At 46.9% G+C, this 27,825-nt stretch overlaps 2 protein-coding genes across 3 annotated transcripts; one reads left to right on the top strand and one right to left on the bottom strand.

The window, feature by feature from the left end:
- Positions 1–3,391: 3,391 nt before the first annotated feature.
- LOC103533317 (solute carrier family 25 member 33) lies at positions 3,392–11,647 on the top strand. 2 transcript variants are annotated; one of them, XM_030453848.1, is made up of 7 exons: positions 3,392–3,475; positions 7,791–7,967; positions 8,431–8,508; positions 8,816–8,916; positions 9,544–9,610; positions 9,801–10,084; positions 10,180–11,647. In XM_030453848.1, the coding sequence occupies exons 1-7, from the start codon at positions 3,435–3,437 to the stop codon at positions 10,377–10,379; spliced, it is 948 nt and encodes a 315-aa protein (XP_030309708.1). In that variant the 5' UTR covers positions 3,392–3,434; the 3' UTR covers positions 10,380–11,647. The 2 variants fall into 2 exon arrangements, with proteins under 2 accessions (XP_030309708.1, XP_008497380.2); XM_008499158.2 differs by lacking the exon at positions 3,392–3,475 and adding an exon at positions 3,509–4,408 and having other exon boundaries at positions 10,180–10,463.
- Positions 11,609–27,590, bottom strand: CLSTN3 (calsyntenin 3). Its single transcript, XM_030453678.1, has 18 exons — positions 27,353–27,590; positions 24,582–24,704; positions 23,434–23,629; positions 22,748–22,956; positions 22,316–22,465; positions 21,247–21,432; positions 20,574–20,843; positions 20,161–20,273; positions 19,919–20,081; positions 18,820–18,876; positions 17,893–18,050; positions 17,562–17,710; positions 16,879–17,105; positions 15,637–15,807; positions 14,926–15,071; positions 14,659–14,794; positions 12,407–12,624; positions 11,609–12,324 (listed from the first exon to the last, which is right to left on the bottom strand). Exons 1-18 carry the CDS (start codon positions 27,435–27,437, stop codon positions 12,154–12,156), a joined length of 2,928 nt encoding a protein of 975 aa, XP_030309538.1. The 5' UTR covers positions 27,438–27,590; the 3' UTR covers positions 11,609–12,153.
- Positions 27,591–27,825: the final 235 nt, after the last annotated feature.

The following is a 27,825-nucleotide window of genomic DNA, read 5'->3' on the forward strand; positions in this document are numbered from 1 at the left end:
ACTTGAAGAGAGGGCCAAACAGAGGAGGCTTTTGAGCAGAATCCTGAATTACTTCCAGGGAGAACAGAACAGACAGTGCTGCTCCTAGGAAAAACAATAAACTGCACAAAGTCTAGGCATTGCAGTAAGGGCCAAAATCCAAAAAGCCATCATAGACTGGGCAGTAAAAAGTAAAGATAAAGCAGCTTTGATTGACTAACATTTGTATCAGGGTCTTGGGCTATGCCTGTGACACCAGCCTATGATACCAGTCCAGCCTGTCCTGCTGGTTCAGGGCAGGGACTCTGGAAGGTTGATCTGTAAAAATGTCCCCATAGCCTTCCTTCCTCAGTCTAAGCAGCAAGAACAGGCCCCACTGGGAACACAACCAGGGTTATCGCTGCTGCCTGCAGAGACAACCAACACTAAAGAAAAAGGTATCCTCTCTTTTCCCCTCTTTATCTTCTTCTGGGAAGACAATTTCTTTTCCCTTGCTCTTGGCTACCTTCAGGGTCACCAAGACTCTTGCAAAGTACCACTCATCACTGAACCAGTTCCAGAATTAAGCAATCCTGTGATCTACTGAAAATGGCATGGTATTATTTGCACATTTGAAGACAGCCTCTAAGAGGCCTTTGGAAATCATCTTCCATGGCTCCATCAGGGTTTGCCCTTGCCTAAGAGCAAGGCATGGGGGAAAATACAGAAAGAGACCTTGCAGAGTGAGACTTTCTAGGTCTTAAACCCAGAGCAAAGGAGACAAAATAAAAAGCTTGATGGTCCCATTTATCCCGTACAGTCCCAAAAGACTGTGATGCAACTAGAGGAATCAGAAGTGCCTGTGGTGACAGAGCATCCAGGACAACCTCAGCTATAGTTGTTGGTTGATATATATCCTGCTGAAGCCACAAATGTTTGTTTGCAGGTAGAAAGCAAAAGGTCTGATCTAAAGTCAGCACGAAAAGCAAAAATGTCAATGGGCCCTTGCATGCAAATGTACATATTTTGGCAGCAAGAACTGAAATATCAGGCGACTTCATTAACTCCTACAGAGGAGAGAAAAGGAAATTGTACAGTTCCTGCGAAGGCTATTTTGGGCCTTGCATCCTTCAGCCAGCCTGAGTCTCTGCTGGAAGTCCTGGTCCTGATGGGGACTAGTGACAAAATGGAGGTCTCTGCCTAGCTATTCCCCGTCCTGGCTTTGTGAAATTCATTATTTCTTTCCAAGTGCAGAACTTTGCATATGCTTTATTAAATGGTGTTCTACTTTTCTGGACCATTTCTCCCATTGATCACTATCATTTGAATACTAATGCTGTCTACCAAATACATTGCAACCCCTCTCAAGTTAGTCAAAATCTGAAAATTTAATCTATACACTTCCTAGTCCACTGCATGAATTACTGAAGAAACAATACAACACTGAGAAGAGATCTCTACAGGATCCCTTGATGCTTTTCTCTACAGCTACTGTACCAGTTTTCTAATCACTCTCATAACAGTGATTTCTGTAGATACAGTTTCCTGTGTTTCCTAGCTTTTTTGTAATACTGTCAGATGAAACAGAATCAAAATCCTTACTGAAGTCAAAATATACAACATCTATTGTTGTATAGATATATTGTTGCCTTATCCACCAGGCTTGTTAGTCTACCGTGAAAGATTGGCTTGACATGATTTCTTTTTTTTTTTTTTTGACAAATGGAAAATGTGAGTTGTTTACTTAATGTTTATTTGTTCCAGTATCACAGCAGAAGGCAGTAAAGCTGACTATACAGAAATTCATCAGATGTCTTTTATTTTTAATAGCCAATATATTTGACCTTTTCCAGTCTTTTGAAAATCTCCATAGTCTACAGATCTCAAAGATAACTGGTAGTTGGCCTGATGTTGCTTCAGCCAGTTCTCCAACCATTTCAGGATTAATTTCATCAAGCCTAACTGGTTTGAAAGCATTGTCTTTGCCTAAGAGCTTAGAAATCCAGAATGACTTTTTACCCACTTGTCACTGGTGCTATTTAAGTGTTCACCTAGCCACCATCACAGCGATGAGGAGTGAAAAATACTTGCAATTTCTTGTTATCATTGTTCAATTTCACTGACCAAAAGGCCAATCATTTTACTGGTCTTCCCCTGATTTTCCATGTAGTGACAAAGACTACTGATAGCCTGACAGTGCTTTTCTTTTCCACCAGAGATAAGGTAGTTAATAATTTCCTCTTTGAAGTATCTTCATGTGTACTCAATGTCAGTTGCCATGCCTCCCTCAATTCCTTCCTCTTTAAAACTACACACTGCAATTTTTTTTTTTTTTTTTTTCCCAATTCATGGTCCAGATGAGCTTCTCCCCTCTTTGGGTTCACTCCCCCACATTTGCCTGTCTGTAGCAGTGTGGTACCCAAACTGGACTCTCAGTCCTTCCACTCTGTGATTAGAGTGCTGAAGCCACAGTAGTACCCAGTTGATCAGACAGCTTATTTCATGTCTTTACAGGCTATCCTTCTAGCCATAAAAACTGATATGATGTGGACCTTTCCAGCAACAGCAGCATCTGCTTTTTTTTTTTTTTTTTCGTGGAAGATGATTCTGTGAACTCTGACACCATTTAAAATTTTGCATTTGCAAAAGCATCAGAGGACATTTTGGCCCTGAATATTCCCCATCTTTGACACATTGATCCTTCAAACTTAAAAATCATGCATCTAATTTGTTCTGAGGTTTGTCTGTTTGTTTTGTCTGAAACACACTGGGCTGTTTTCAGAGAAAACCGAACATCTGAGGAAGCACCCGTGGTCCCAGTGAGCAAGGATGAGTCAGGAACAACTAGGCTTTGCTCTTTGACACATCACTTCTCTATGGTCTGACATTAGAGAATTTATTTTGCCATCTATGCTTTGCATCCCTTACTTGCAAAACAGAGGTTTTGCTTTTTTAAAAAAAGGTTTTTAAAATAAAAGATCCATGAGTGGCTGGGCAAAAGAAGTTGTTTGAATTAGCATCCCAAAACCTACAAGGAGGAAAACGAGAGCACAATATCCCAGAGCGGGGAGCCCTCTCCGGCAGGGACCATGCCTGGGTTCAGTCCACAGAACACACGGGAGGGAGGCACGGTCCCGCAGACGGAGGGCACAGGGTCCCCACGAGAAAGGGACCGGGAGCTGCAGCTCTGCCGGGCTTTGCGGCGTTCCATCCCCCCTCCGCCGTTGTTGTCGCCGTTGTTACTGCCGCCGCCGTTGTTATTGCCGCGGTTGTCGTTGCCGCCTTTGTTGTCGTCGCCGCCGTCGCCGCCGCCGCCGTTGTCACCTCCACCACCGTTGCCGTCCTCGCTGGCGGATCCCACCCCGTGGCCACCCGGGCTCCTCCTCCAGCCAGTAGCCAATCCGCGGGGCGGGCGGGCGGGCCAAGTGGCACCGGCGGCGGCGGCGTGGGGGTACAGCGGGTCAGATCTCCGGGGAATGCCGACAGACAGCACCCTGCTCCACCTGTTCGCCGGAGGGTGAGTGGCCCCGCGCCAGGCGGCTGGGATCCGCCGGCCCCTGCCCCGGGACAAGCGGCCGGGGAGGCCCGAGGCCGCCCGGGGTGCGAGGCCTGCCGGGTCCCAAAGCCCATCTTCCTCCTCCTCCTCCTCCCCGGGTCGTCCCGGCTGCGACGTCCTCTTCTCCCCACGGAGCTCCCAGCCCGCCTTCCCTTCCTGCCTGGCCGCGGTGGTCTGCCCGCCCTTGCGGAAGAGCGAGGCCTGCAGCGGGGCCCGCACCACCGCTCCCCGCGGGGTCTGTCGGGCTCCATGTCCCGCAGCAGCAGCTGGCGAAAAGCCGGGGGAGAGCAGAGCAGAGCCCCTCAGCCCTCACCCGCGTTGTCCTTGCTGGCCGCGCATCGCTGTGGCCCCGCGGTTGTTCCGCTTTGAGGATCGTGTGGTTCCGCTGCTGGAGAAGGAGGGGGAGCCTGCCCGGGGATCCTGGCCGGGTCTCGCCTCAGCCTTGAGCTTGCCGGGGTTTGAGGGCGAGGGAAACGGGACCCGGAACCGGGTGCTTAAGCGGCGCCACGAGGCCCCTTCGGCGGGGCAAACGGCGGCGCTTCCGTGTCTCTGGGAAGGCGGCCAAGGTTCCCAACCTTCCATCGCCGCCTGGCTGAGATTCCTGCTGTCTCCTCTGGCTTTAAATAGTGCGGGTGTTTCTGGAGAGTCAGGTGTTCGGCGCTTGGATCTCAGCTGTGCCTCCGGGTTTGCCTATCGCCCCTCTCACTCGGCGTTTCACCCCTCTTTAAGAAACATTTATCGTTTACTTCTCGAAACAATGAACTTTAAGTTTATGATGTCCCACAGCGGAAGATATTGTGGTCCTCTCGGCTTGATGCGAACCTCCTTGTCTGGACAGGCACTTAAATCCCTTTCCAAATTCCACCAGCCTGTTGGAATTGCTAGGACAGTGAGGTCTGTGGTACAGCAGGTGCAATAGAGCACGTAAATTAATAGATATTAATTAGTAAATTTACAGTTTCCTTCAGCTAATGCAGTTGGGCCATGTTCTTTGTTTACATGTGCTTGTTATGCCTGTTCCTAGTGATATTCTGTATATGTTTTTTAGTATTTTTTCTGTTGAACTATATAGTTACTGTATCTCAGCCTTTCTTAATATATTTTTAGATATTTCTTAGCTATCTTCTTAAGCTTTTTCTAATTCTCATTTTTCACTTTGACTCCTGAAAAAATGTGAACGTCTGGCTAGTGACAGTAGTGTCACTAGTGGGTGCTTTGTCAGTCTATATTTGTCCTTGCCCATTAAGCAAAAATCTATCCGTTACAATTAATTAAACCCTGAGCGATTATCAAGTGATTAACAAGAAGTTCAGGTTATTGCTGCAGTATATTGTTAAGATCATTTTTTTACCTAATGAAATGGATTTCACTGGTGGTTGAACAGTTGTTCACTTGTTCAACTTCTAGTACAAGAACTGGGAACCATCAAGGGAAATTTGTGAGAGGTTTGTTCAACACTAATGCAAGAACATAGCTCTTAATGCAGTGTGCAGTTAAACTGTGAGACTCCTGGTACACAGGATACTAGTCGGTAAAAGCTTTTTATGTACCCAGAAAACATTTTTAAAAGTTTAATGAAAAAGAATGTGTCGAAGGCTGTTAAACACAATGCAGCATTTCTGGTTGAGGAAATCCCTGAGCTGAATCCCAGAAAGCAGGGGGAATGTTCTGGAGATGAGTATTTCTCCTACTCTTCCACAGGTGATCTTTATTTGCCTGTGTCCTGGACAAAATCCTCTTTTACTGCACATTTGTTTGACCTCGCAGTGCTATTTTTAAATTAAGATCTTGAAGTCACCTCAGTTTTTGGCTAGCCCAAGTAAGGGCTGTAGTGTGAGTTAGCAGGAGACCTTGTCACCTCTGCATAGGCTCATAACTTTTTCAAAGATGTTTTTCTTTTTCTCTTCTCTTTTTCTACCACCTCAGAGTTTACAATTTTCTTTTTAAAATGTGAAATCAAGATTTGGAGGCAAATACTGTTTTCTAAAGTAAAATTTTCTGCCTTCTTCAATTAGTTCTTTTTGCCACTGTTTAGCTTTGGGAGTGCATGTTGTACTGGTTATTAGCTGCTATTCTTCATCCTATTTTGCATCCTATTTCTAGAGTAGTGAGTTAAGGGTTTTGGTTTTGTTTAAGCCCAGATAAGTACCATTGGTGACTGCTCAAGAGTATATATTTTTTCTCTATTTGTCAGTCATTGAAGCTTTGATCAGTATTCGCCACTGTGAAAATCTTTGGCACCCATGGATTTTATCAAAAGTAAAATGTTATCTCCTGTCTGCTGGTAAAAAACCTGAAAATTGGTGTAGTATAGAAGTGATTTTCCTGGGTTCTTGCTTGACCACTGCTGTTTGATTCTTCACTGACAGCTGGCTTCAGGGTTGAGAAAGATGGGGACTTTTTGAGTTTCCTATGACCTGATTTTAAATCTCAATTTTAGCATCTGTCTAGCATCTGGTTTTTAGCATCATTTTAGCATCATGTGTTTTTGTGAGTTATTAACTTCATTTTTTGCACAACTGACATGTTTGTAGTTGCTTTTGTGAATCTAGCTGTTGTTTGATGAGTTCCATTAAAAAAGCAATATAGCCACCCTTGCCCCCAACAAAGGTTTTGGTTTGGTTAGTACAAACTGTCTTTTAAGTCTATAGTGATCTGATTACATAACTCTTATCAGGCATGAATCTCAGGTCATACCTGAGCAGCATAAATTATTACAAATAGAGTTTTTTCAGTCCTTACAGACATTAAAACTTCATTAGGTGAATACATTTCCCCCGTTCCCTAACATTTCTTAGGTATTTAAATGTATAGGTATGAAGTCTCTTCAATCGGCTATTTTTAATATCAGTGGCCATGTTTTGTTTTGTTTTGTCTTATTTTTTTATGCCTGCTTATTTTATAATGTTTGTTCTGACTAGATTTTGTAATTGGACGGAAAAACAATCTCTTTGTGACAAGAGTACATAACTTACCATTTCTCGTCTTTAACTCAACTTTAACTGCTAACTTTAACTGCTTTTAAAATTCCCAATTGTCTATACATATCAACACCTTGAGGAACTTGAACTTGGGAAACTTTCATATGTAGTGGAGGTGTGGGTTCAAATTCATATCCTGACTGTGTGTAGGGACTTTTTTAAGAAATTAAATATAATTAAAAATTACATTAATATGTGCCTTCATGTGCTCCATTAGAAAAATCTGTAGGATGCCCAGCAACTGCTTCTCTTTTGTTGTCTTCTCGTAGTGTTTGCTCATCTTGTAGTGAGAAGTTGAAACTGCTCTATTCAGACTTTACTTAGACACCTTGAATGTCACCATTGTATTTAGTCTTCTGCCAAATTAGAAACTATACTTCAAGAAAACAACAGGCTTGTAAGCCTGGGCCTTTTACGAGGCAAATTAGTAGAATCTATGGTAAAGATCAGGATTCTTGGACCCCTAAATGAATATGGTCTACATGGTGAAAATCAATATGGCTTTTGTAAAAGGAGGTCCTGCCAGTTGCTGCTCCTAGGCTGCTGTGCAGGCTGTCTTCATGCCCATGCTTGGATCAGCTTGCTCAGCCAGGACATTTACTGCTTTGCTTTGTTTTGTCTTCTGAGCCTGAGCTACCTTCTTTGATCATATTCCACCAGTCCCCAGAATCACACCATTTATTATCTCTCCTGAGGGAAATTGCTGCTGATCAGCTGCTCTGCAAGCTGTCACCATGGGCTGGATCTGCAAAGAGCTTGACAAAGCAGCATGAGTGTAATGGACTATCATAACTGGTTGCTAGTTTCTGACATCATTAGCTGCATAACCTTCTAGCTACCAGATCTTCAGTTCTGGGCTGAAGACACAGGTAGGCTGAGTGGTGGGAGAGTTCTGTGCTGCCCCTCTCTGAGGCAGGGCTGCAGGGAGGCACAGTGCCTGGTGATCTCAGCAGAAGGCACTGCAGCGAGGCTGGGCAGCAGAAGTGTTTGCTCTGGGAAATGCTGAATGCAAAGATCAGCAGCTTTGCGCCAAGGGACTGCTGAATCCCTGTGGACTTGGGACTTTGTCTCAAATACTGAACGAGGTTTCAGAGTGAGGCTTCCAGGAGATGTCCTAAGCTGAGCTGTTACTACATTAATCAGTGTCAGAGCAGGAGGTCATGTGTGACGCAGGCTGGGGGACCTAACCTTCTCTCCTAAAGGAGAGTTTGTCAACTAGCAGGGTCAGAATTATTGCCCTGTTTCTGCACAGGGGTCATCCTTACATGTGCTATTACTCACCTACTATATCCTAGATGTGGTGGCACAGCTGGAGCTATCCTGACCTGTCCCCTGGAAGTGGTGAAGACACGTCTACAGTCATCTCAGCTGACACTACGACCTCTGTGCTTTTCGGAGATACAGCTGCCAGCAATGGGTGTGAGGCTGATGAACCCCACTCGACAACCTCCTGGAGTGCTCAAATTGCTGAGGTGAGTAGGATAAGGTAGTATGGATGTTAGCACCAGGGAGATGAAGGTTTGGCCATCAGGTCAGGGCAGAGGAAGAGAAAGAGGGAGATGAAAGCAGCATTTGAGCTGGGGCTCTGGAAACCCTAAGTACAGTAGGAAGTTTCATCAGCACACAGGTACAGCTACTTTTCACAGTACCTCTGCTTTGAACTTGGAGTCTGCAAGGCAGCTTTTGGGACTGTGACAAAATTCTCAGCTAGTGGCTTGGTCAGACTCAGAGTGATAGTGTCAGCAAAAGGTAGGAAGAAATGACTTGGGAAGAGAGAAGTAGTTGGAGAGAAAATGAGATTAGGGCAGAAAAAGGATAACATGGGAAGTGAAGAGTGGAAACTGCAAGAAGTACTGAAAAATGAAGAATGAGAAGGAACAGGAGAGCCCCCAGCTTAGTTATTCTGCTGCTTTCTCTGTTCCTTTCCTTCTTTAGGGCCATCCTTGAGAAAGAAGGCATGCGATCCCTGTTCCGAGGTCTGGGTCCAAACATTGTTGGGGTTGCTCCTTCCAGGTGAGTACTGCTCCCTGAGGTTAGCTCATGCTGTACACTTTTTAAAGGATCTCCATGGCAGCTCCACACTCTGAAAGCAGTCTGGGCCTTGCACCCATTGTGCTACGGAACCCTTTCACACAGACATCTTCTGGGCCTTCTGATGCAAGATAAGGTGATTACTATGGGCCTAGCATAAGTGCTGTCTGCTGACACACTAGAAAAACCTGTGCTGGGAGTAAGAAGAGTTAAGGAGAGACCCCATAGCAGTGCTGTCAGTGCTTCTCATAGGTGAGCTGTAACCTCTTCTGCATTTCTTTCCAACCAGGGCTATATATTTTGCTGCCTATTCTAGTGCTAAGGAGAGGCTCAATGCTGTCCTTGTACCCGAGTCCAAGAAAGTACACATGCTATCAGCAGCCTGTGCAGGTGAGCCTCTTACGTCTCCCAAATCAGAGCCAAGGGGTCCTTCTGTTTGTTAAGTGTAAATGGATTTCCTTCCTCTCCCATTGCTGCTCCCATCAGTCCTGCTCTCTTCTGAAGTTTTCTCCCTCTACAGCTGGAGCAGTGATTTCCTTGGGTAACCAAAATGTTTTCTCTTCGCTCTTATGCTGGTCTCTTCAAGTCAGACATCTAGTCTTTACCCATTCCACTGCTCTCAGGAACAGAGCTCCATTTGGTTGCGAGAGGAAGAAGGCAGTGTGTAATTTAGACTACTCACAGAACAATTTGTCTTTATATATCTCAGTTCTCTAGCAAAATCTATAGTCTTGCAAGTTTAGCCCTTGTTTCCTGCCTCTTTGTAACACCAGGGCCTATAGTAAAGCTATGTTAATGGCAGAGGACATAATTACCACCAGACAAAGACTAGAATGGGGGAGAAGGAGAATTAAATAGTCCACCCTAAATGTCTCTTCTTGTAGTGGAGCTCAAGGTCATTCTCCAGTTAAGCCTGCAGCTTGCCAAGCTGAATTCAGAGATGGTAAATCAGTACCTCCTCACAGACTGCTGGCATGATCCTAGTGCTCACTGTTGTCTTTGTTTTCTGTTCTCCAGGCATTACTTCTTCTACACTCACCAACCCTATCTGGTTAGTGAAAACCAGGATGCAACTGGAAGCCAGGTAAGGCAGGCAAGCAATGCAGAGCTACCCCATGTCAAATCAGGGCTGGATTGTGAGTGGGGTTGGATAGGGATCTGTGATTTGTCATCAGAACAAAAGTCTTCAAGACATCCAAGAGTCATACAGTTTTGTTACAGCACTTTAGGTCAGTGGAGCAGTATGCCATTCTAACCCTCCTTCCTCTTTAAAGGGAGAAGGGAGAAATGGCCAGCAATGCTCTCCAATGTGCCATGCGTGTGTACCACACTGAAGGCCTTCGTGGATTTTACCGTGGTATCACTGCCTCCTATGCTGGAGTGTCAGAGACTATCATACACTTTGTTATCTATGAAGCACTGAAACAGCAGCTGAGAAACAGCCATCATTCCCTTTCCCCACCACTCACACTGTCACCAAACAGCCGTGATTTCTTTGGATTAATGGGAGCTGCTGCTATCTCCAAAGCATGTGCTTCATGTGTTGCATATCCACACGGTGAGTACACTCTCCTCACTTCTGTTCCCCCTAATGGGAGATGCCCTGCTTGTGGTATAAACCTGCTAATACCACTCTCTTTTGTGTCTATCCAGAGGTCATTCGGACACGGTTGCGAGAAGAAGGGTCACGGTACCGTTCCTTTACACAAACTCTGCAGCTCGTGGTCCATGAAGAGGGACCCTTGGCTTTGTACCGAGGGCTCCTGGCTCACCTGATCCGCCAGATCCCAAACACAGCTATCATGATGGCTACCTATGAACTCATCATATATTTGGCCTCTTCCACCTTATGAGCACACTGTAGCACCTGGCTGAGGCTACTGTAGAGATACAGAGACCTCATGGCCCTGAAAACATTGTGTTTTTCCATGCTTCAAGAGGTGGTGTTTTTCATTCCATATCAGAACTGGGTCAGGCATGGCATTCTCAGGACAAACAACTATGTTTTGAAAGGTTTTTTACTCATATGTGCAAATGTAGCCTTTCTTCTTTCTGGAGACTTTATTATTCCAGTGCTTCCAAGATGTCAGGGCACTGGTTTGACAGTGCCTGCTGTAAACTCCCTGTATGAAACGAGGGCTTGGAACTTCCTGGGAAGGAGACAAAGAAGGCCTAAGAGTATCTTAGCCTCAGCATGTCCACTGCTTTCGGACCCAGTAATAACTGGGTAGAGTTGAACATGAAGACATGCTAGAGCCACGACATCTGAGAACTGCAGCAAGCAGAGAGATCTGCTGCTGAGACCTTTCATGCCCTCAGAAGGGCACTTTCATTCTCACCTACTGTGTTACCTTCTGCCCGAAAGGAGGATTTCTCAACCTTGATTGCCAGCAAATGTCATGTTGCAGAATCTTCTTTTGGGTCCATAACATGTTGCAGCCATTGCCCCCATGATGTGTCAGGCAGTTGAGTGCCTCTTCTGGTCTTCCAGGGTCTTGAATGATCACACCAAAGTAGATCAAGGGAAGCATGAAGCAGTGCCCTAAAAACTCATGTTACTGGGCTAACAGGCATGCTTTGCCAATATCTGTCGACACCTGCTTCCCTCAGAAGTGCTGGGGCTGTTCTGCTACAAGCTGGAACCCCTGGTGTGAAAAAAACTTTCATGCTGGTAAAGAAAGTAGAGCAGCTGACAAGAGGCATGAAACTGAAGATTTGACCCATTTCTACTGATACACTAAATGTATGAAAAGAGCCTTGATATTTTTTTCTGTAATCAAGAATTCAGTTTAGTGCATCTATTATACTTGCCGGAGACAGGCTGGGATGCCTTCTGTTCATCTATGTTTCTGTGTTCTGAGGAAGGCTATGCTGTGTTTACAAAGACTAGTTTGACTCATAGAAAAGTGTGGGATAGGGTCAGGGATGACATTTTTTTCTTCTTTCAACGCATACGCTAAAAAGTGTGACTTTTCCCTGATACTAAGCAGTCATTTCTGGACAACCTCCAGTCTGAGACGTGAGGCCACACTGACTGTTTCCTTCTCTGCCTGTGAAAAACTACAAAAGCCCTGAACATTTATTTGAAACCATTTATTTTAAAATCCACTTTGTTTCCTCATCCTTCTTGTCTTCATTCATTTAGTTTAGGAGTATCGACAATTTTACAAAGCCACACAAGCTGCAGTGTTTGTTTGTTTTTTGTTTGGTTTTTTTTTTTGCATGAAACCAGAATAAACCTCAAACGACAACATTGAAAAAATATACAATATATATATATAGTATTTGGGGAGGGGTTGTGATCGACCCCACAGAGCCCTGTGGCTGGCTCCTCCTTCCAAATTTCTGTTCTTTCCAAGCCCCTCCTTCCTGATCATAGTTGGATCTGTGCCACTGTCATGTGCAAGTGCCCTAACACACGTTTCTAGAGAGCCAGATGGGGGGGGCCAATAATGTGGGGAATGTCCACAATGAGAATGGCAGAAGACAAAGGAACATGAGAGGCAGAAATGACAAATGAGGGAGGAGCGCTTGTGTACACGGTGAGGGAAGGAGGAAGTTCAAAGTTAAGACCTCTCCTTCCAGCCATGTTTTTGGGGGATCCATTGGACTGGTGTTTTAAGGCTCCTAATAGCAGTGAGAGCCATTGCTTTTGCCGATGATGTGTCGGTCATCCATGTCATTGCTGTCCAGGGAGTCAGGTGTCTCCGAGTCGCTGCTGTCATCTTCGTCTTCCATGCCCTCACTAGCTCTGCCCTCACCACCTTCTGCTGCCCTGTTCTGGCAGCTCTGGTAGGACTGAGGAGGCGAGACAGAGTAAGGAGAAGAACCTGACAACCCAGCTGCCCACCCAGCCTCAGCCACCGTGGCTGCTCCTCACCTCCATGGGGTTGACTATTATGGTGAGGGCTGAGTCATCCCAGAACATGTCGGTCTCTTTGCCTCCAGTGCTCACATGTCCCCCTTCAGCAGCCACAGGGACCTCTTGCCCCAGTCCCCGCCGGTGTAGGGAGTGGATGCGCAGGATGCCAAGGATCACCATGAGTCCCAGGAAGCCCACGCACACCATAATGATGACAGTGGCAGCACTGGGGACCACTTGGGAAAAAGAAAATGAGAAGGTATGGTTAGAGTCTGTCACCAACGTCCATTTCCAACTTGACTTGCAGGAACTGGGGTTCCTTGGATTAAGCTTGGATTTTTGGTCTAGGCAGAAACACATCCTGACTTTTCTTCTCCCCTGGGCTGAGGCTGTTCCTGCCTTCAGCTGCTCTATCGATGCTTGAGGCCTGCACTCACTCCTCCCTTGGTACTCTGCCCTGGTGAGGCTGCATCTGGAATACTGTGTCTTGTTCTGGGGCCCTCTGTTCAAGAAGGACAGGGAACTGCTTGAAAGAGTCCAGTGCAGAGCTGCAAAGATAATTGAGTGGAACATCTCCCTCATGAGGAAAAGCTGAGGGAGCTGGGTCTCTTTAGCTCAGAGGAGACTGAAGGGTGACCTCATTAAAGTTTATAAATATGTAAAGGGAAAGTGTCAGGAGGACAGAGCCAGGCTCTTCTCAGTGATGTTCAGTGACAGAAAAAGGGGCAATGGGTGCAAGTTGGAGCATAGGAGGTTGCTTGTAAACATAAGGAAAAGGTTTTTGCCTGTGAGGGTGACAGAGCACTGGAACAGACTGCCCAGTGAGGTTGTGGAATCTCCTTCTATGGAGGCATTCAAAACCAGCCTAGACACATCCCTGTGTGACCTGCTCACACAGGTGATCCAGCTCTGGCAGGGTGTTTGGACTTGATCTTTCGAGGTCCCTTCCAACCCCTAACATTCTGTGATCCTGTATGATTCTGCATTATTTCACAGGATGCCTACGTCCAACATCCTCTGATGTCAGCACGTCCTCATTGACAGAAGTCTCCAGAGTATGTTGCACAACAGCCATTTTTCTCTCCCTCTTGGGAGGGAGAAGTGTGTGCTAGGGAGAGCCATAAAGGGCACAAGGATGATTTGCACAGGGTGCATTTTCTGTGCAAGCAGTAGAGAAGAGAGCCAAAAGCAGTCTGCTTTGCACATAGGGCAGAGGTGACATCTGTGATAGCCTTTGAATAAGGCCAGTTTCACAGGAGAAAACTTTATATTTATCTGAGCCCAACTCAGATATCCTAGCCCAACTCCCACTCCTTTGTTCTAGGCTTGTAGGACAAGCCTTGACTCCCCAGATAACCTCCTTCCCTGCAAGATCTACCCATGCCCTCCATTGGGATTGCTGCCCTGTACAGCAGGGACACCTTTTCCTTTTCTGCTATGATCAGGGAGAGCTGGAGAAGGGACTGGCAAAGGCTGTTTTTTGTTCTTCCAGCACGTAAGTAGGCTGTTCCTGCAGTGGCTTAGTGCAGGCTTCAGGACTGGACCAGCATGGGATCAGCTTCTGCAGGAAGCTGCAGGAAAAGCTAGCACCAAAGGTACTCTGCAGGTTCCCTGCAGCAGGGGTACAAAGACAAAGCAGGGTCCTCTGTGATAGTCCTAGAACTTTCACAGCACAGGAGGAGCCAATTGTACTGTGGTCATGTTTGTGTCACAGGGTTTGTGCCAGCACAAACCAGCAAATCTAATCTCTAGTCTAGATTTCAGGCTTCTCTGCTCTATTTTGGAGGCAAGAATCCTCCTGGCTGTGTGGTGCTGCCTCCTATGTTCTTCCCGCCTTGCTGACCACTGCCTAGTCCCATCTCTTTGGTTTTTTGAGCAGCAGAAGTCTTGGTTCTCTCATTTCTCTCCTGCTGCTGAAGCTGCTTTCCGAAATTATGTTACCCAAGCCCACAGAGCATCTTTGCAAGATACATGAATAAAATCATACCATTGTTCTTTTTTAGACCTTCTCAGGTCGAAATTTCAGACTGCCTCTACCTCAAGAAAACAACACACCAAAAGAGGAGAATTGTTGCAGCAAGCTCAGTTTGATGCAGACTGCAGTCCATTTGCTAATGAAGAGTGGGACAGCATAGTATAATGAAAACTATGTAAGATAGGTATAGAGAGTAAGGAGCCTGAAAGGAATCCTCTGCTATAGGTTCTACTAGGATTTCAGAAAATCAGCATCCTGACCTAAAGGAATAAAACCAAAAGATAGCATTACATACTTGGGTTGCTATGGGTGCTTGCCAAGCTGTGGCCGGATAGCTCTGGCAGTAAATTATGGCCTTGGTGGATGAACTGCTGGGAACTCAGGATATGGTTTGGATGAGCAACTCTGTTCATATTGTGGAGGACATTTACCTGCAGAAAGACCAAAGGGAGAGAGATTCAGCTCTGTGTTAGTAGTACATTCTACATTGCGTGCATTCTCATCCACCATGTCCTCCCCATGCATGCATAAGCACCTATACGTGCATATATTGATCTTGTACCTCAACAGTAAACTCATTGCTGGAGTAGCGTCCATTCATCTCAGTGCAGGACAGGTGAAACTTTCTTTCATAAAGGGCAGCACCGTGGTTGATGTGGTATGAGACCTGGCGCAGTATTTCCTCATAAACTGCAATGCTCTCCACACCTGAGACAGGAAAAGAGAACTGGTGTGGGATAAGAAAGCTCCTGCTTCAAGGTCATCTGGCATCAAAACCCTGTAGCAACTGGAAGCTGCAGAGGAATCCAAAGCAATGCTGAGTTAATTAATTTTGGGAAGGGAGCAGAGCTGAAGCTGGCTGCAAAGGACCCAATGAAATCCCTGTTTGTGTTGCTAAAACAAGTGGAAGGGAAGAAAGAATCACGAGCAACAGCCCTGTTAAGTTTTGGAGTTGAAGTGTACCAGTCCACAACCGGTCATGTTACCCAAAATACTGCTGGCACCCGAGAACACCAAAACCCAGGAAGTAATGCAGGAGGAGTGATACAAGCTTGGGTGAGAGCTCAGACACCATGGCCTATCACTGTGTGATGGAGGAGGAGCCACCTACACAAGGAAACAGCCTAGGACCTCCAAAAGCCAAGAGTTCAGCAAACAGTTACATCTCAGAATTTCACAGCACATCTCTTAACACTGGCATGCTTCTCTCAATGGTGCCTGGAAGGCAGTGAGAGAAATGTAATTATTAGCTATGGCCAAAGAGAGGACATACCTGTGATGGTCAGGTAGGCAGAGGTGTTGACAAGCTCCAGTCCCCGCTGCTGCAGCAGTGCCCCATCCAGGAGCAAATATTCCCTTTCTGGGTCCAAGTCATCTCCTACCAATGAGATCTCGCAGCCATCCAGGTTGTGCACAATCTCATCCGACATTCGTGTGTCTGTCACTGAGATGCAAACAAAATGACAGGGCCAGAAAGCCAACCAGCCGTCAGTGAAGGTAGGAGTTACACAGTCTGATACCCACTTACTTAGAAAATGCTCACATCATACGTAATGACTTCTCCTTCTCTGACTTTGAGTAAAATTACCATCAGGGTAATTACTTGCTGGAGCAGTCTCCTTCTGGTTCTAATGACATTACTTATGCACATAGTAAAATCGCTTTATTTTGGAACAACATACTATTATCAGGCTGGTTCATGATAACACATCTTGGCTGTAAGGACTCTTGTTGACAATAACAATGTGCAAATTAGGAACAACTATACCACACATTCCTAGTCCCTGAGTGATTTTGAAAGCTTATGCCTGCCTCACAACTGCTGGTTACCATGGCTGACGTATCTTCAAAATGGCAACAATCTTCAATGACTAACTGCTTTCAGCAGGGCTGAGACCATCCTCGTCTAAATCAAGAAACTCATCATTGTATGAGGAAAGGCAAAGCTGCTAAACAGAAAAACATAAGCAAAAACTCCCATTACCAGAAGAGATACGGATGAAGGGAAGGGACATGTGGAGCATAGAGTGCAGAGAAGTAATCTGAGGACTGTGGAGAGAAATTGAGGAACAAGGTAGTATACGGTATAAGGAAACTGGGAAATTCACAAGAAAAAGTGATGCAGAAAGAGAGGGTAGGGAGCAAGAAATAAAGAAAGGAGGAGAAAAGGAAGCAGGAGGAGATGGAGTAAGTGCAAGAGTGGAGAGAGTAACAGGCATCCAGTGCTGGATTCAGCAAAGGGAAATGTAGGTAAAATGTAAAAGGGATTAGGAATGAGCAGCCTGAGAAAGAAGGAGGAGAGAGGCAAAGGAATTGGGTGGATAAAAAAGTACAGGGAGGAGCAGAGAGGGATAAGAACCGATTAGCCTACATATTGACAGACAATATGCCTTGCTTCTATATTTAGAAACTCTCTCCTGTTTTGTGTGTAATGAGGGTCTGTGCTTTTTCTGCAGGACAGAACACTTGCAGATCTTTCCAGTTTATTTTATACTTCCCCCTGTACTCCACTCACCAGTACCATGCCAATTCTCATCCTTCTTGGCCTCCACCTGATGAGAAATAGAGCAGGTGATCTGGAGACTGGGGAAGAGCGGAACCCCATCGGGAGCCTCAAAGTCTGATGCGGGATGAGCAAAGTGGGCATTGCCACTCAACAGGATCTGGGGAGCATCAGGCTGCAGCACCACAACATAACCCTCCACATCAGGAATGGAAACGCAGGACTCTTCACTGAAACACCTAAGAAGTAGAAAGCATGAGTTGACCCAAGCTTCCATCAACAACATCATAAAAGAACACCTCCTGCTCATTACTGCCAGTGAAGGGAATATCCTTTTTGTGGTAGTTTTCCTAAAGCTCCCCTACAGCCTGGTGTGCAAGACAGAGGTGTGCTAGGAATGGCAACACTGACAATGTGACTTAGTCACATCCACACACCACAGAGAAAATTAAAACCAGCTCATACGCCTGGAACACCATGAGTGAAGGTAGAAGTTCTGCTACCTGAATGAAACCCAGGACCCAGCATTATGGTATCCATTTGGATACTGGATACTTTAGCATTTATTTTCAGGAAGACTCTTGCCCATTTTGAGACCATTAATTAGAATTAAAATACAAGGAGAGGGAGCATAATTTTAGTCAAAAGAGAGGTAATCTCTGAATTTAGCAAGAGGTGCAGCTTTGTCCACTCACTTGACAGCAGTGGTGAGCCTGAGTGGCCGAACTCCGGGGGTAGCAAAGCGCAGTGAATTCATGTAAGCTACGTGCTGGATTGCATGGTTAAAAGTTTCCACATCATCACCCTCCAAGGTGAGCAGGGACTGAGAGGGGTTCACATGAACCTACAGGAGAAGGAGAAGAAAATACTCACAGTTCCTTGGCAAACGCCAAGAATCCAGTCTAAGAGAGACACAAAGGAGAAAGGCAGGGAATTGTCTGCAGTGGGAGAGCAGGCAAAGTCCTGGGAAGCAAGGCTGGGGAGGAGAGTGGAGGAGACCCATGCAAGCTGGGCAGATGGGCATACCTTCATCCCTTTGCCCAGACTGTCGAAGTCACTGTAATCAAGCCCCTCACGGCAGGCATACAGGCATTCAATAACCTCCCGGCTCTCCAAGCTACCAGGGCGCACAGTGAAGCCAGCCAAGTAACCATGGAAGTAGTGGTGAATCGACAGAGGATCTCCTGAGGGAAACATGGGAGGTGGAGGGTGTGAGAGACACGGCGAGGAAGAGAACAAAGACAACAAAAGCAACAGCGTGAGTGCCGCACAGATGTTAAAGAAAGTAGAGACAGACAAGCGCATGGGGCATGGAAAATCAGAGACAACAAAAGCAACAGTGTGAGGGTCATAGAGATGTTAAGGGAGGCAGAGCAAGACAGAGAGGTACATGGGATGTGGAAAAGCAAAGACAACAAAAAGACAGGAGATGCTGAAGTAAGTGGATTACAATTTTATGAATTTCAAATGGGGGAGATCAAGAAAAACAGACAACAGAAAGACTACTACAGTGAACAATGGGTAGCATAGAGAAGTTTCTGCCAAACTGCTGAATGCCAGATGGAAGCAATTTCTTGTCCCCTTCTCATTCTGCTTCCTGTGAGGGCTCTTAAAAGAAACTATACTACAGATATTTAGGGATGAGGTGACATCTCTTGATGTCTCTAATGGCTATTGTGTTCTTCAGAGACCAGCTTTAATGACCAGGCTTGAGGACTCTTTCTTCATGTGAGAAACATACTTCATCTCTCAAATTAGGCCACGGTCCTCTTATCAATCTTTTCATGCTCCACAGATATCAAGGACCAATTTGCCATGTAAGGGTTTTCCTCCCAAGATGGTGGGAGGTGGCAGGACAGGACTGGGGGACATGTATGAGGAAGGCACCATGCAAGAAGTGATAGACATGCATGGTGAAGAGGGGAAGAGAACCATCTTCTTTCTTTTCCCTACCTTGTGCAGTATCGTTGGAGTTCTCATTTCCTTTTATTTTCTCTTTGTTTTTCTCCTCTGCAAAAGAAGAACATTCAGAAAAGCAATAAGGCATTTGAAGAGGATACTTACAGGGTCAGGCAAGTATTTATACAAGTGCCTGTATAGGCCAGTCCTAAAGAACAGCCCTGGAATCATGTGCCATATGATGCACCCCTCAACCCACGCAGCACATCACAGAAGAAAAGAGGACAGAGTTCCTCTCATGAAGGGGATGGTAAGACTCTAGCATAAGTAACTGACACAAGGGAGAAAGTAAAGGTGTTTTTTTTTCCTTTTCCAATGATACTATTCTAGGAATTGATTCCCAGTTATGGAACATGGTTCCAGTCATGTTTGGAACAAACCATGTTTTCAATACCTCTTTGAAACTCAGATAGTTCCAGGAGGCTGTCCCAAACAAAAAGCCAATCAAGAGCACAGAGCTGTAGGAAGATCCCTGACCTGGGAAAAGCAGTGCTACAATAAAGATTTAATCTTTCTAGAAACTTCTGATACGGTGAAGGAAAGCAGCAGGCAAATTCCTTTAGTTCTGTCCCATTTCAATCTTGCAGAAGAACTGAAAGACCTGGGAAATGCAGCCTTACACAGAAAAGGTTTTAATATGGTAGTAGCTTAACTATGTTCCTAATCTGATCTTTGTCTACCAACCTAGTTCCTCTACAGAATGATTTGCAATTATTATTTCATATAGACCCTCAAGACCCATCAATACAACAAGCAGCACAAAGAGCACTGCATGGTGAAAAGCTCTGATAGAAAGGTCAAGGCCTGAATAAAGTACAGATTTTCAACTTTGCCTGAAGGCTGGTTATCCATCATTTGTTCTGCTGGTGTTGGCCATGAAGCTGCCAATGACACTGAGCTGTTATTATCATTGCCTGCTGGCTTGGTCTGTAAGGAAGGAAAGATCCACACTGGCTTTGGTGCCAAGGAGGCGAGATGGCTGCAATGTGGGTTGCATCATTTAGTGCTGGGTGGTGTTTCTTTCATCTCTCCTGGGTCTCCCTCCTCTTACTTCCCATATGGGAAGATCATGGTGCAGGGAGGGGTTACTCACCAGTCCAGCAGGCTCCAATCATGACTGAGGGTTCCTGCCGAGGTGGGTGAATAAGGCCATTGTCATGGATGAGAGCAGGGTCATAAGAGACACCATCTACGTAGAGTGTGACGGTGGGGAACTCCAAATTGAGGGCATAATGGTGCCACTCATCATCACAGACCTACGGCACACAGCAGTGGAAGAGATCAGCAAAGGGCAGAAGGAGAAGGGACATGGGGAAGAGGCAAACACTTCCTCACCTGCTCCAGCTTCCAGAGGAACTTCACAGGCCTTGCACTTTCCAGCAATGGCCAGTAGAAGAAAGCAATCCGGCAGCCGTGCACAGTCAGAGAGTAATGGGAGAAGCCCTCCTCTGCCGGGAGAAGCACAGGGCATTGGGTACCACACCTCAGAGCAGCCTCACTAGCCAGAGGCTAGCCAGGTTAGCTAGGACCACATGCCAGCCTGCACCACTGCCTCTCAGCACCACCCACTCACAGTGGGTTTGAATGCTCCCAGAAGATGCTACACCTTAAGAAGCTGTGCTCCTAAGGAGGGACACCTGCCTAGGTCCCACTCTGGCACAGGGAGATTTCTACCTGCAGGGACAACCCCTTCTAACAATTTAGAGGCAGTGGGCAGATGTGTCACCACCCCAGGAGGAGTGTCTTACCATTTTGCACTGTACTGCAGATCACCGTCTCCTCTTCCCGCCTGCCTTTGGTGGGCATCACAGCGTGCTTCATCCACACCGACAGGGTGAAGTGGTCATTCAGTCCTTCACGGGCATTGGGCCCACTCACCACAGGCACCTGGGCAGCCTGGCTGCCATTGAACCAATAAATGAGGCTGCTGTCCTGGCTGTAGTGCACCGAGAGCCGTGCAGTCCAGTTTGCCGTGGGGCTCGGCACTGGCAGCAGATCAATCTCTCCTGGAGCAGCACCTGCAAAGAAGGGAAGGAGTCGGGAAGCTCAAGCACAGGAGGCAGAAGAACCTGAGAACAGGGGCAAAGAAGAAAAGGGTGCTAGCGGGTTTGTTGTAACATCCCAGAGCACAGGGAAAGGAGGAGTTGCCTACAGGCCTTCTTCCATCTGGAGGATGGTGACTTTTCCATCCTTACCAAGGGAACTCCCAAAGACTCTGCTTAATGGGACAATGCACAGAGACCTCTGGCTTCCCAGCAGTGAAAGCAGAGGAAGCCCCTTGTAAATACAGGCAGGGTGCCCACTGCCCCTCAAGACAGCAGGCAAGCTAGATGCCCCTCTGACAATAAAAGATGTGCCTATAGTGTCCCCTGGCATATATACTGTGTGAGCTGCCCTCGGCCAAGGAAAAAATCAATTCACCACAGAGTTTGCGTAGGGATTTCTCCGAGTAGTTATCCCGGTCACAGCCCTTGGCCACGTGGTTTGTCTGCAACTCTACTGTGGCCTGAATGTTCCACAGGGGCTCATCGCAGGTCTCCAGGTGAATGCTGGGGAAGAGTGCGAGGCTGCCTGCACCCGGGGTGTACTCAATCCTCTTGTTCCAGCCTAAAGAAGAAGAATAAGAGGGGTCAGGTATTCGCTGGGACCCAAGGCTAAAGGGTTTGGCACACATACAAACAACACCTATGGACTATGCCAGAGAAAGAGATTTTGGCCCTTTCCACATTGAAAAGACAACTGTGCAGCTGACATCAGTGCAAGGGAAGATTTCCTATGAGCAGATAGTCCAAATTCTCATTTTCTGCAGCTAGTACCAATGCAGCATCACTCCTTGGATTGTCATCCCCTCTTATTAGGCAGAGCTGTATTATTTCCCCTTAATTCTATTTACTGCAACGAAAATGTAGGTATGCAGCAACTCTACAAAAGCCAAAGATCCTCAAAACAAACAGTCCCCAGTACAATCTACAGTCTATGAGCCTTACAAATACATAATATTCCAAGTAATTCACAGTAATCCAAGGAATGATTTTAAAATATTAGAATTGCATTCCAGTGGCCTTTCAGCAGGCTTGGATGTCTGCTACATCCCCTTAGATGGGACTGACAGGTTGGTGCCAGAATGGAGCCATATGAATGTGCATACAAATTTGTATAGAATCATAGAATTGCTTGGGCTGGAAAAGACCTTCAAGATCATCGAGTCCAACTTCATCCTAGCCCTATTACCCTATTCCCAATGGCCCACCACTAAACTATGTCCCCAAGCACCACATCCAAATGATTTTTAAACACATCCAGGGATGGAGACTCAACCACCTCCCTGGGGAGCCTGTTCAGGTGCTTAACAATCCTTTCTGTAAGGGGCACATATGTGTGTGTGTGTACACAAATATATGTGTACATACAAACACTTCCAGTGAGTAGGACTGAGTAGTAGTTCAGCGAAAGCAAAGGGAAGACATTACTGTCTTTGGAGGTTTCATACCCTGCCAGCTGGGCTTGCAGGTGGGTTTCACCTGGATTTCCACTTCAGCATCATCAGAAGCACGCTTCTTTCCACAGTCATAAGCTGTCACTGTGAATTTATAGACACGATCTGCACTGTACTGCAGCTTCTCTGTGTTCTCAATGTTCCCTGAGAGAGAAAGGAAATCAAAGATGTTTCTTCAAGAAACCATTCCTATTTTTTATTAGATACAAAACCAACCAAAAATAAGTTGAGTCTCCCCTGCACAGTGCTATTCTGTAACAAGCTATAGCATCTCACAAGATCGCTGCTACACCTCTGCACCATGAGAGATAGATCAGCAGTGCTAGAAAATTCACATAGATCAGCTCTGCCAGCAAATGGAAAGAGAGACAGGGAGCAAAGCAGAAAAGGGATAGTGATGTACTCATGGTAGATACAGATTCTTACCATCATTGTCAATCAGAAAAGGAATATTGGGAGTCAGAATCTCATAGTAGCATATCTGGCTGTATTGTGGAGAACAGTCTCCATCAATGGCCTCCACACGTAAGATGCGGTCATAGAGCTTTCCCTCAGTCACTGCCACACGATACAACTTTTCCACAAAGACAGGAGCAAATTCATTCACATCGTTTACTCGAACATGCACTGTGGCCCTGGTGCAGAGAGATACCAGAGTAACAAGTGATCAGCTGGTTAGGAGCCACACACCACCTAAAATTCAGCCTAAGTGAAGAAGAATCCACCTGATTCGCAGTGTCAAAAGCAAGGAGAAGGAAAGAGGCCTTGATTTCAATGCAGTAATGTTGGCACACAGGAACCTGGACAAAAGTTTCCCACCCCAGAGAAAAAACAAAAGGAATGACAATATAATCTAGACCTACTGCTACCTGCAGCAACATAAACCTTAGATACATAACCCCTTAGATACAACTATTAAGCAGCCCTCATTGCTAGTGACTCAAGTGACTCAGTCAGTGAATATTCCTCTTTGGGTCTTATTAACACATTGAGTTACAGTGTCAAGGCTAGAGAAAAATCTGGCTGAAGGAAGCATTCCCACAGCAATTTTAGTTTGTGTTTCTGTGACAGATTGCATTTTGTACCATTTAGCAATGCCTGCATGGACTTACTTGTGTGATTTCTTGGTGTTTGCTCCATCAGGTCCCTCTCCACAGTCATAAGCCTGGATGGTGAATGTGTGCTCCTTATGTGCTTCACAATCCACTGGCTCCTTGGCCCGTATCAGCCCCTCACCTGTAGCTTTGTCCAGGATCACAGCTTCAAAAGGTACCCCTGCCCCATGGATCCTGAACCCACAGATTTCACCTGGTACAAAAGGCAGAAAAGAAGGAAAGAAAAGGATTATGGAGAGAGCACTATGCCTCCTTGCTTCCCTATCCTGTATTTTCTTCTCTTCTAACACCCTCCTCAAACACCCTAATCATCACCTCTCATTTTGAGAAATTTTTGGTGGCCTACGAGTAGCACCTGCCATCTCTTACAGCCTTTCATGGTGTAGATTGCCCTCTACTGGAGACTACTCCCACGGCAAGGAGCTTTGAGCAGCACCAAGAAGTCTCAAGAGGTTATTTCAAGCTAGATTTATTAGTGCTACACAGCCGCGGGACTGAGGGAGGACCTTATTTCTCCTCTGCACCTCTCAGGAAGGCAAAACAGGCCATATATTCCAGATAGAGAGCCAAAGAGTGAACGTCCATGATGTCCCACCTACCACTATGCAGGATGCATGAAGTACTGCAGGAAACTGCAGTTAGGGTCACCTAAAGTTCAGTTCACAGGGACCACTTTTCCCCTCCCAAAGCTCAGGTAGGATGAGTGAAGAATCACCTTGCATGGCCTAAGCAAGCACCAGGAATATAACACTTGGAAAGCCTCATCTGTTCTTTCAGGGATTCGTGCTTACTGTGAGGAGATGTAGCACTGCCAATGAAGTGTGCCCTACCAGCTTTCTCCAGTGCTCACAGACACAGAACTGTGCATGTGATCCTTGCAAATAGCAGAACTGCGTCAAAAAGTAGCTGGCTCCACCCTCAGTTTCTCTCCCTCAGGGAAATAGCTCACAGCATCCTAAATCAAGCTGTGCCCAATTTGACTCCAGACTTCACTGGGGACCTCTTCCAGAACAAGGTTTGGCAGCGATTGTTTCCTGGAGAGAGCTAGAATCCAGCACAGAGATGAAAGTCACCCTGTCTCTCTCTCTGCCTCTTTGGAGGTCTTTCCCTGCCTCCCACCCTCCCCAGAGCTGTTGCCCACCCACCTGCATAGCGCAGAGGAGCATCTTTGTCCAGTGCAAACAGCGGTGGGTTGAGCAGGACGGTGTTGTCGTTCTCCATGACGATGCCCTGATACTCAGCTTCAATCCAGGGTTTGTGCTTGTTTGCTGAGGTGGATTTGGGGTGAGGAAGGGATGGAGCACAGGAATGCGTTAGCCACCAATGACAGATTCAGTGTGAAAACAGAATATCAGGCAGCAGGCAGGCTAACAACCCCCCATCCCCACCTTCATCTTTGGAAATAAAGAGGTCTAAAATAAGCTGAGGGGAAGAAGTTATCTTTCTTCTAGTCTACATAGCTCTTTGGAAGAACTTGTCGGGAAAAAAAAAAAAAAAAAAGTGTTCCTTCTGGCCTTCTCACTACTGCCATATTAGAAATATGGGGAGAGGCAGCTGGGTGCCCAGGGAAGCTGGAGATATTAAGGAAAATTAAATTAAGAGGCAGAAGTGGCTTGATCCTGGAGACAGATTCCAAATACTAAATCTTTCAGCTCACTGAAGCCTTAATTAAAGGATTCAGGATACATCTTCCTTCAGGGTGTCCCCAGGGGACAAGTTTTGCATGCAGCCATTATCACTTATGCCTCACATACTCTGGGCCAAGGCCCAGGATCTACACACCCATACCCAGGTATACTTTGAGTCTGTCAACCTACACATATAATAACCTACTCTAAGAGTTCCTTACTTCTTCCTTCCCCACTCCATGGTGAGGACCATATTCCCATGGCCCCTCTTGCTAATACCAGTGGCTGGAGCCCAGCCAGTCTTGGTGTGGAGGCAGCAGCAAGCAGAGGCTCTGAAAAATGTCACAGGCCCAGAAATAGCAAATTAATCTTTATCACACAGGCTCCGGGGCAGGGAAAGGGAGAAATAAAGGGGCAGGCCTGGGGGGGAGGGGAGGGGAGTGGAGGGGAAGGGAAAGAGAAGAAAAATCATTACAAATTAAAAAACCCTCCCCCATGCCCACTCCCTGCCAAATGGGCCTCAGAGATTATATTGCATGGCCTAGTTACAACCCCTATTCCCAGATAATCCCCCATTCTCCTACCCCCGGAGACCAAGATTTATTACAACCCAGCAATAATTTGAGCACAGCATGGCTTGGAACTAGTAGCTAGAGGGATACAGAACCTTTCCACTCAAGGGTACTACTTCCAGTATGTCAACTCATCCTCTGCAGCATACCAATTCATCCTCTGAAACCACAGCAGCATGGCTTGATGTGTTGACTCAAAAGGGACGGTATCCCTTTCAACCAAGCACTCCTGCAAACCAGGAGCAGATGATGCTGCCAGAGACAGGTGGTGGTCCAGCAGGGAGGGTGACAGGTCAGAGTGGGGATGCACCAGGAGGGCAGAGTGGGCAGACCCAGCCTGGTGTAGCAGTGAAGACTGGGCTGGCATTTCTCCCTAAGTGTATTGATTAAGATTATAGAGCATTGCGTAGGAAATCCAGAGAAACATCCATCTTACTTAGTATGCAGGTGGAATCCTCCCTGTGTGCCAGTACCCATGTTTCACCCCACCCCTCCCATGCCTCCACCAGATTCCACTCTGTGACAGCTCTAGTCCATGCAACATACCACCAAGGTGGGAATCCATAGCTACAAATGTCAAATGTGCCCTGTTGCTGGGGTAACAAGCTGATGGTAAAGAGATAAATCTTTTGCTGCATCCACCTGCAACTTGGGAATCACCAATCTGATTTCTTGGGAAATTGGTTCCAGGAGATTAGAAAAATTATTTTGGGAATATTTTTAGGATACAGACTCCTACAAGCTTCAAGAAAGCTCCTGTAAATCTAAAATAATTTGCCAAATGGGGGGGTAGATGTTTCAGAGTATAAATTCACAAAGAAGAGGAAAAATCCAGAGCATAAGGGGCCTCACCTCATCACTGAGCCCTTGGCACCAGAGCAGCACAAATAAATGCCCCTGCCAATGTCAGCACACAGAGATCTGTGTTGCACCAGCCCTGTAGCGAGAGCCCTTCCAAAGCACAGGAAGCACCCTAAGGTATCACATTTCTAGGTAACAACCGAGTCCCTTGCATATTTCCACATACTCCTATCCTGTCAGATTATTGATGCACAGACTCCCCTTGGATGAATTTCTCATGCCTATCCCTACAGAGCCAGAAACCTAGATCCTTCTCTTTAGCCCTCCGTGTTCAGTGAACATCTGCATTCAGAATGCTACAGCTGTAGCATAAGGTTGTTGTTAACATATTTAGCACACAAAATACTGTTCCATATGAGCAACCTGCACAGTTACCATGTAACTGGACAATAATTCTCTTGACACATTGTAGATGGATGAACTAAAATTGGAAGATGGAGATAGAGGATGTGTTTGGGAGACCAGTGGGATCTGCAGCAAAGGAACACTCTCTCAGCAAGGCGAGGAAGGGAAGGAAACCTAAATCCACACAGTGATGACTGAAACAAAAGCAAGACAAGTGGGTGGAAAAGGGGAAAACGCGAGGGGAATGTCTAGAAAGAAGGGAAGAATGAAGAAACAAGCGGTGGTAAATGACAGATGGAGAAAGTAAAGCGAGGGGATGGGATGCGGGCGCCCGAAGGGGCCAAACGAGCCGGAGCCGCCGGGGAGCGCGGAGATTCCCCCGACAAAAAACGTGCCAGACGAAGGCGACGCGCAACGCAGAGCCGCGCCGCGACCGCGGGGGCGGATGGAGGCTCCGCGGCCAGCGAGCCCCTCATCCCCGCCGCCCGGGACAGCGCCGGTGCCGCTCACCTTTGTTGGAGGCGCCGCCGGGCATCGCGGCGCAGAGGCAGAAGAGAGGGAGGAGGACGGCGGCGCGGGGCCGAGGGTCGCCCATCGCGGAGGCGGCGGGTCCCAGCCCGCCTGGGGCTCCTGGACAGCGGCGGGCCCGGCCCCGGCCCAGCCCACGCCCTCACTCCCGCGGCGGCGACGGCGGCGGCAGCACCTCCGCCAGCCCCGCACCGCACCGCTCCACTCCACGCCCGGCCCCGCCCCGCCACTGCAGCATGACGTCACGGGCGCGGCGGGGGCCGGTGCGGGTCGGCAGCCAATGCCGGGGCGGCCGCTCCAGGTGCGCCGGGGGGGAGCGGAACCGGCCCAGCCCGGCCCGGTGCAGGGGAGCCGCTGGTTTGCCTTCTCACTGCAATCCGGGCAGGGCACGGAAAGGGGAGAGGGCTGGGAGCGCAGGGCCAACGGGGGGCGTGGATGGGGGGCTTTAAAGCCAG

This window comes from Calypte anna, chromosome 1 (genome assembly GCF_003957555.1).
Source record: "Calypte anna isolate BGI_N300 chromosome 1, bCalAnn1_v1.p, whole genome shotgun sequence".
Classification (NCBI taxonomy): Eukaryota; Metazoa; Chordata; class Aves; order Apodiformes; family Trochilidae; genus Calypte; species Calypte anna.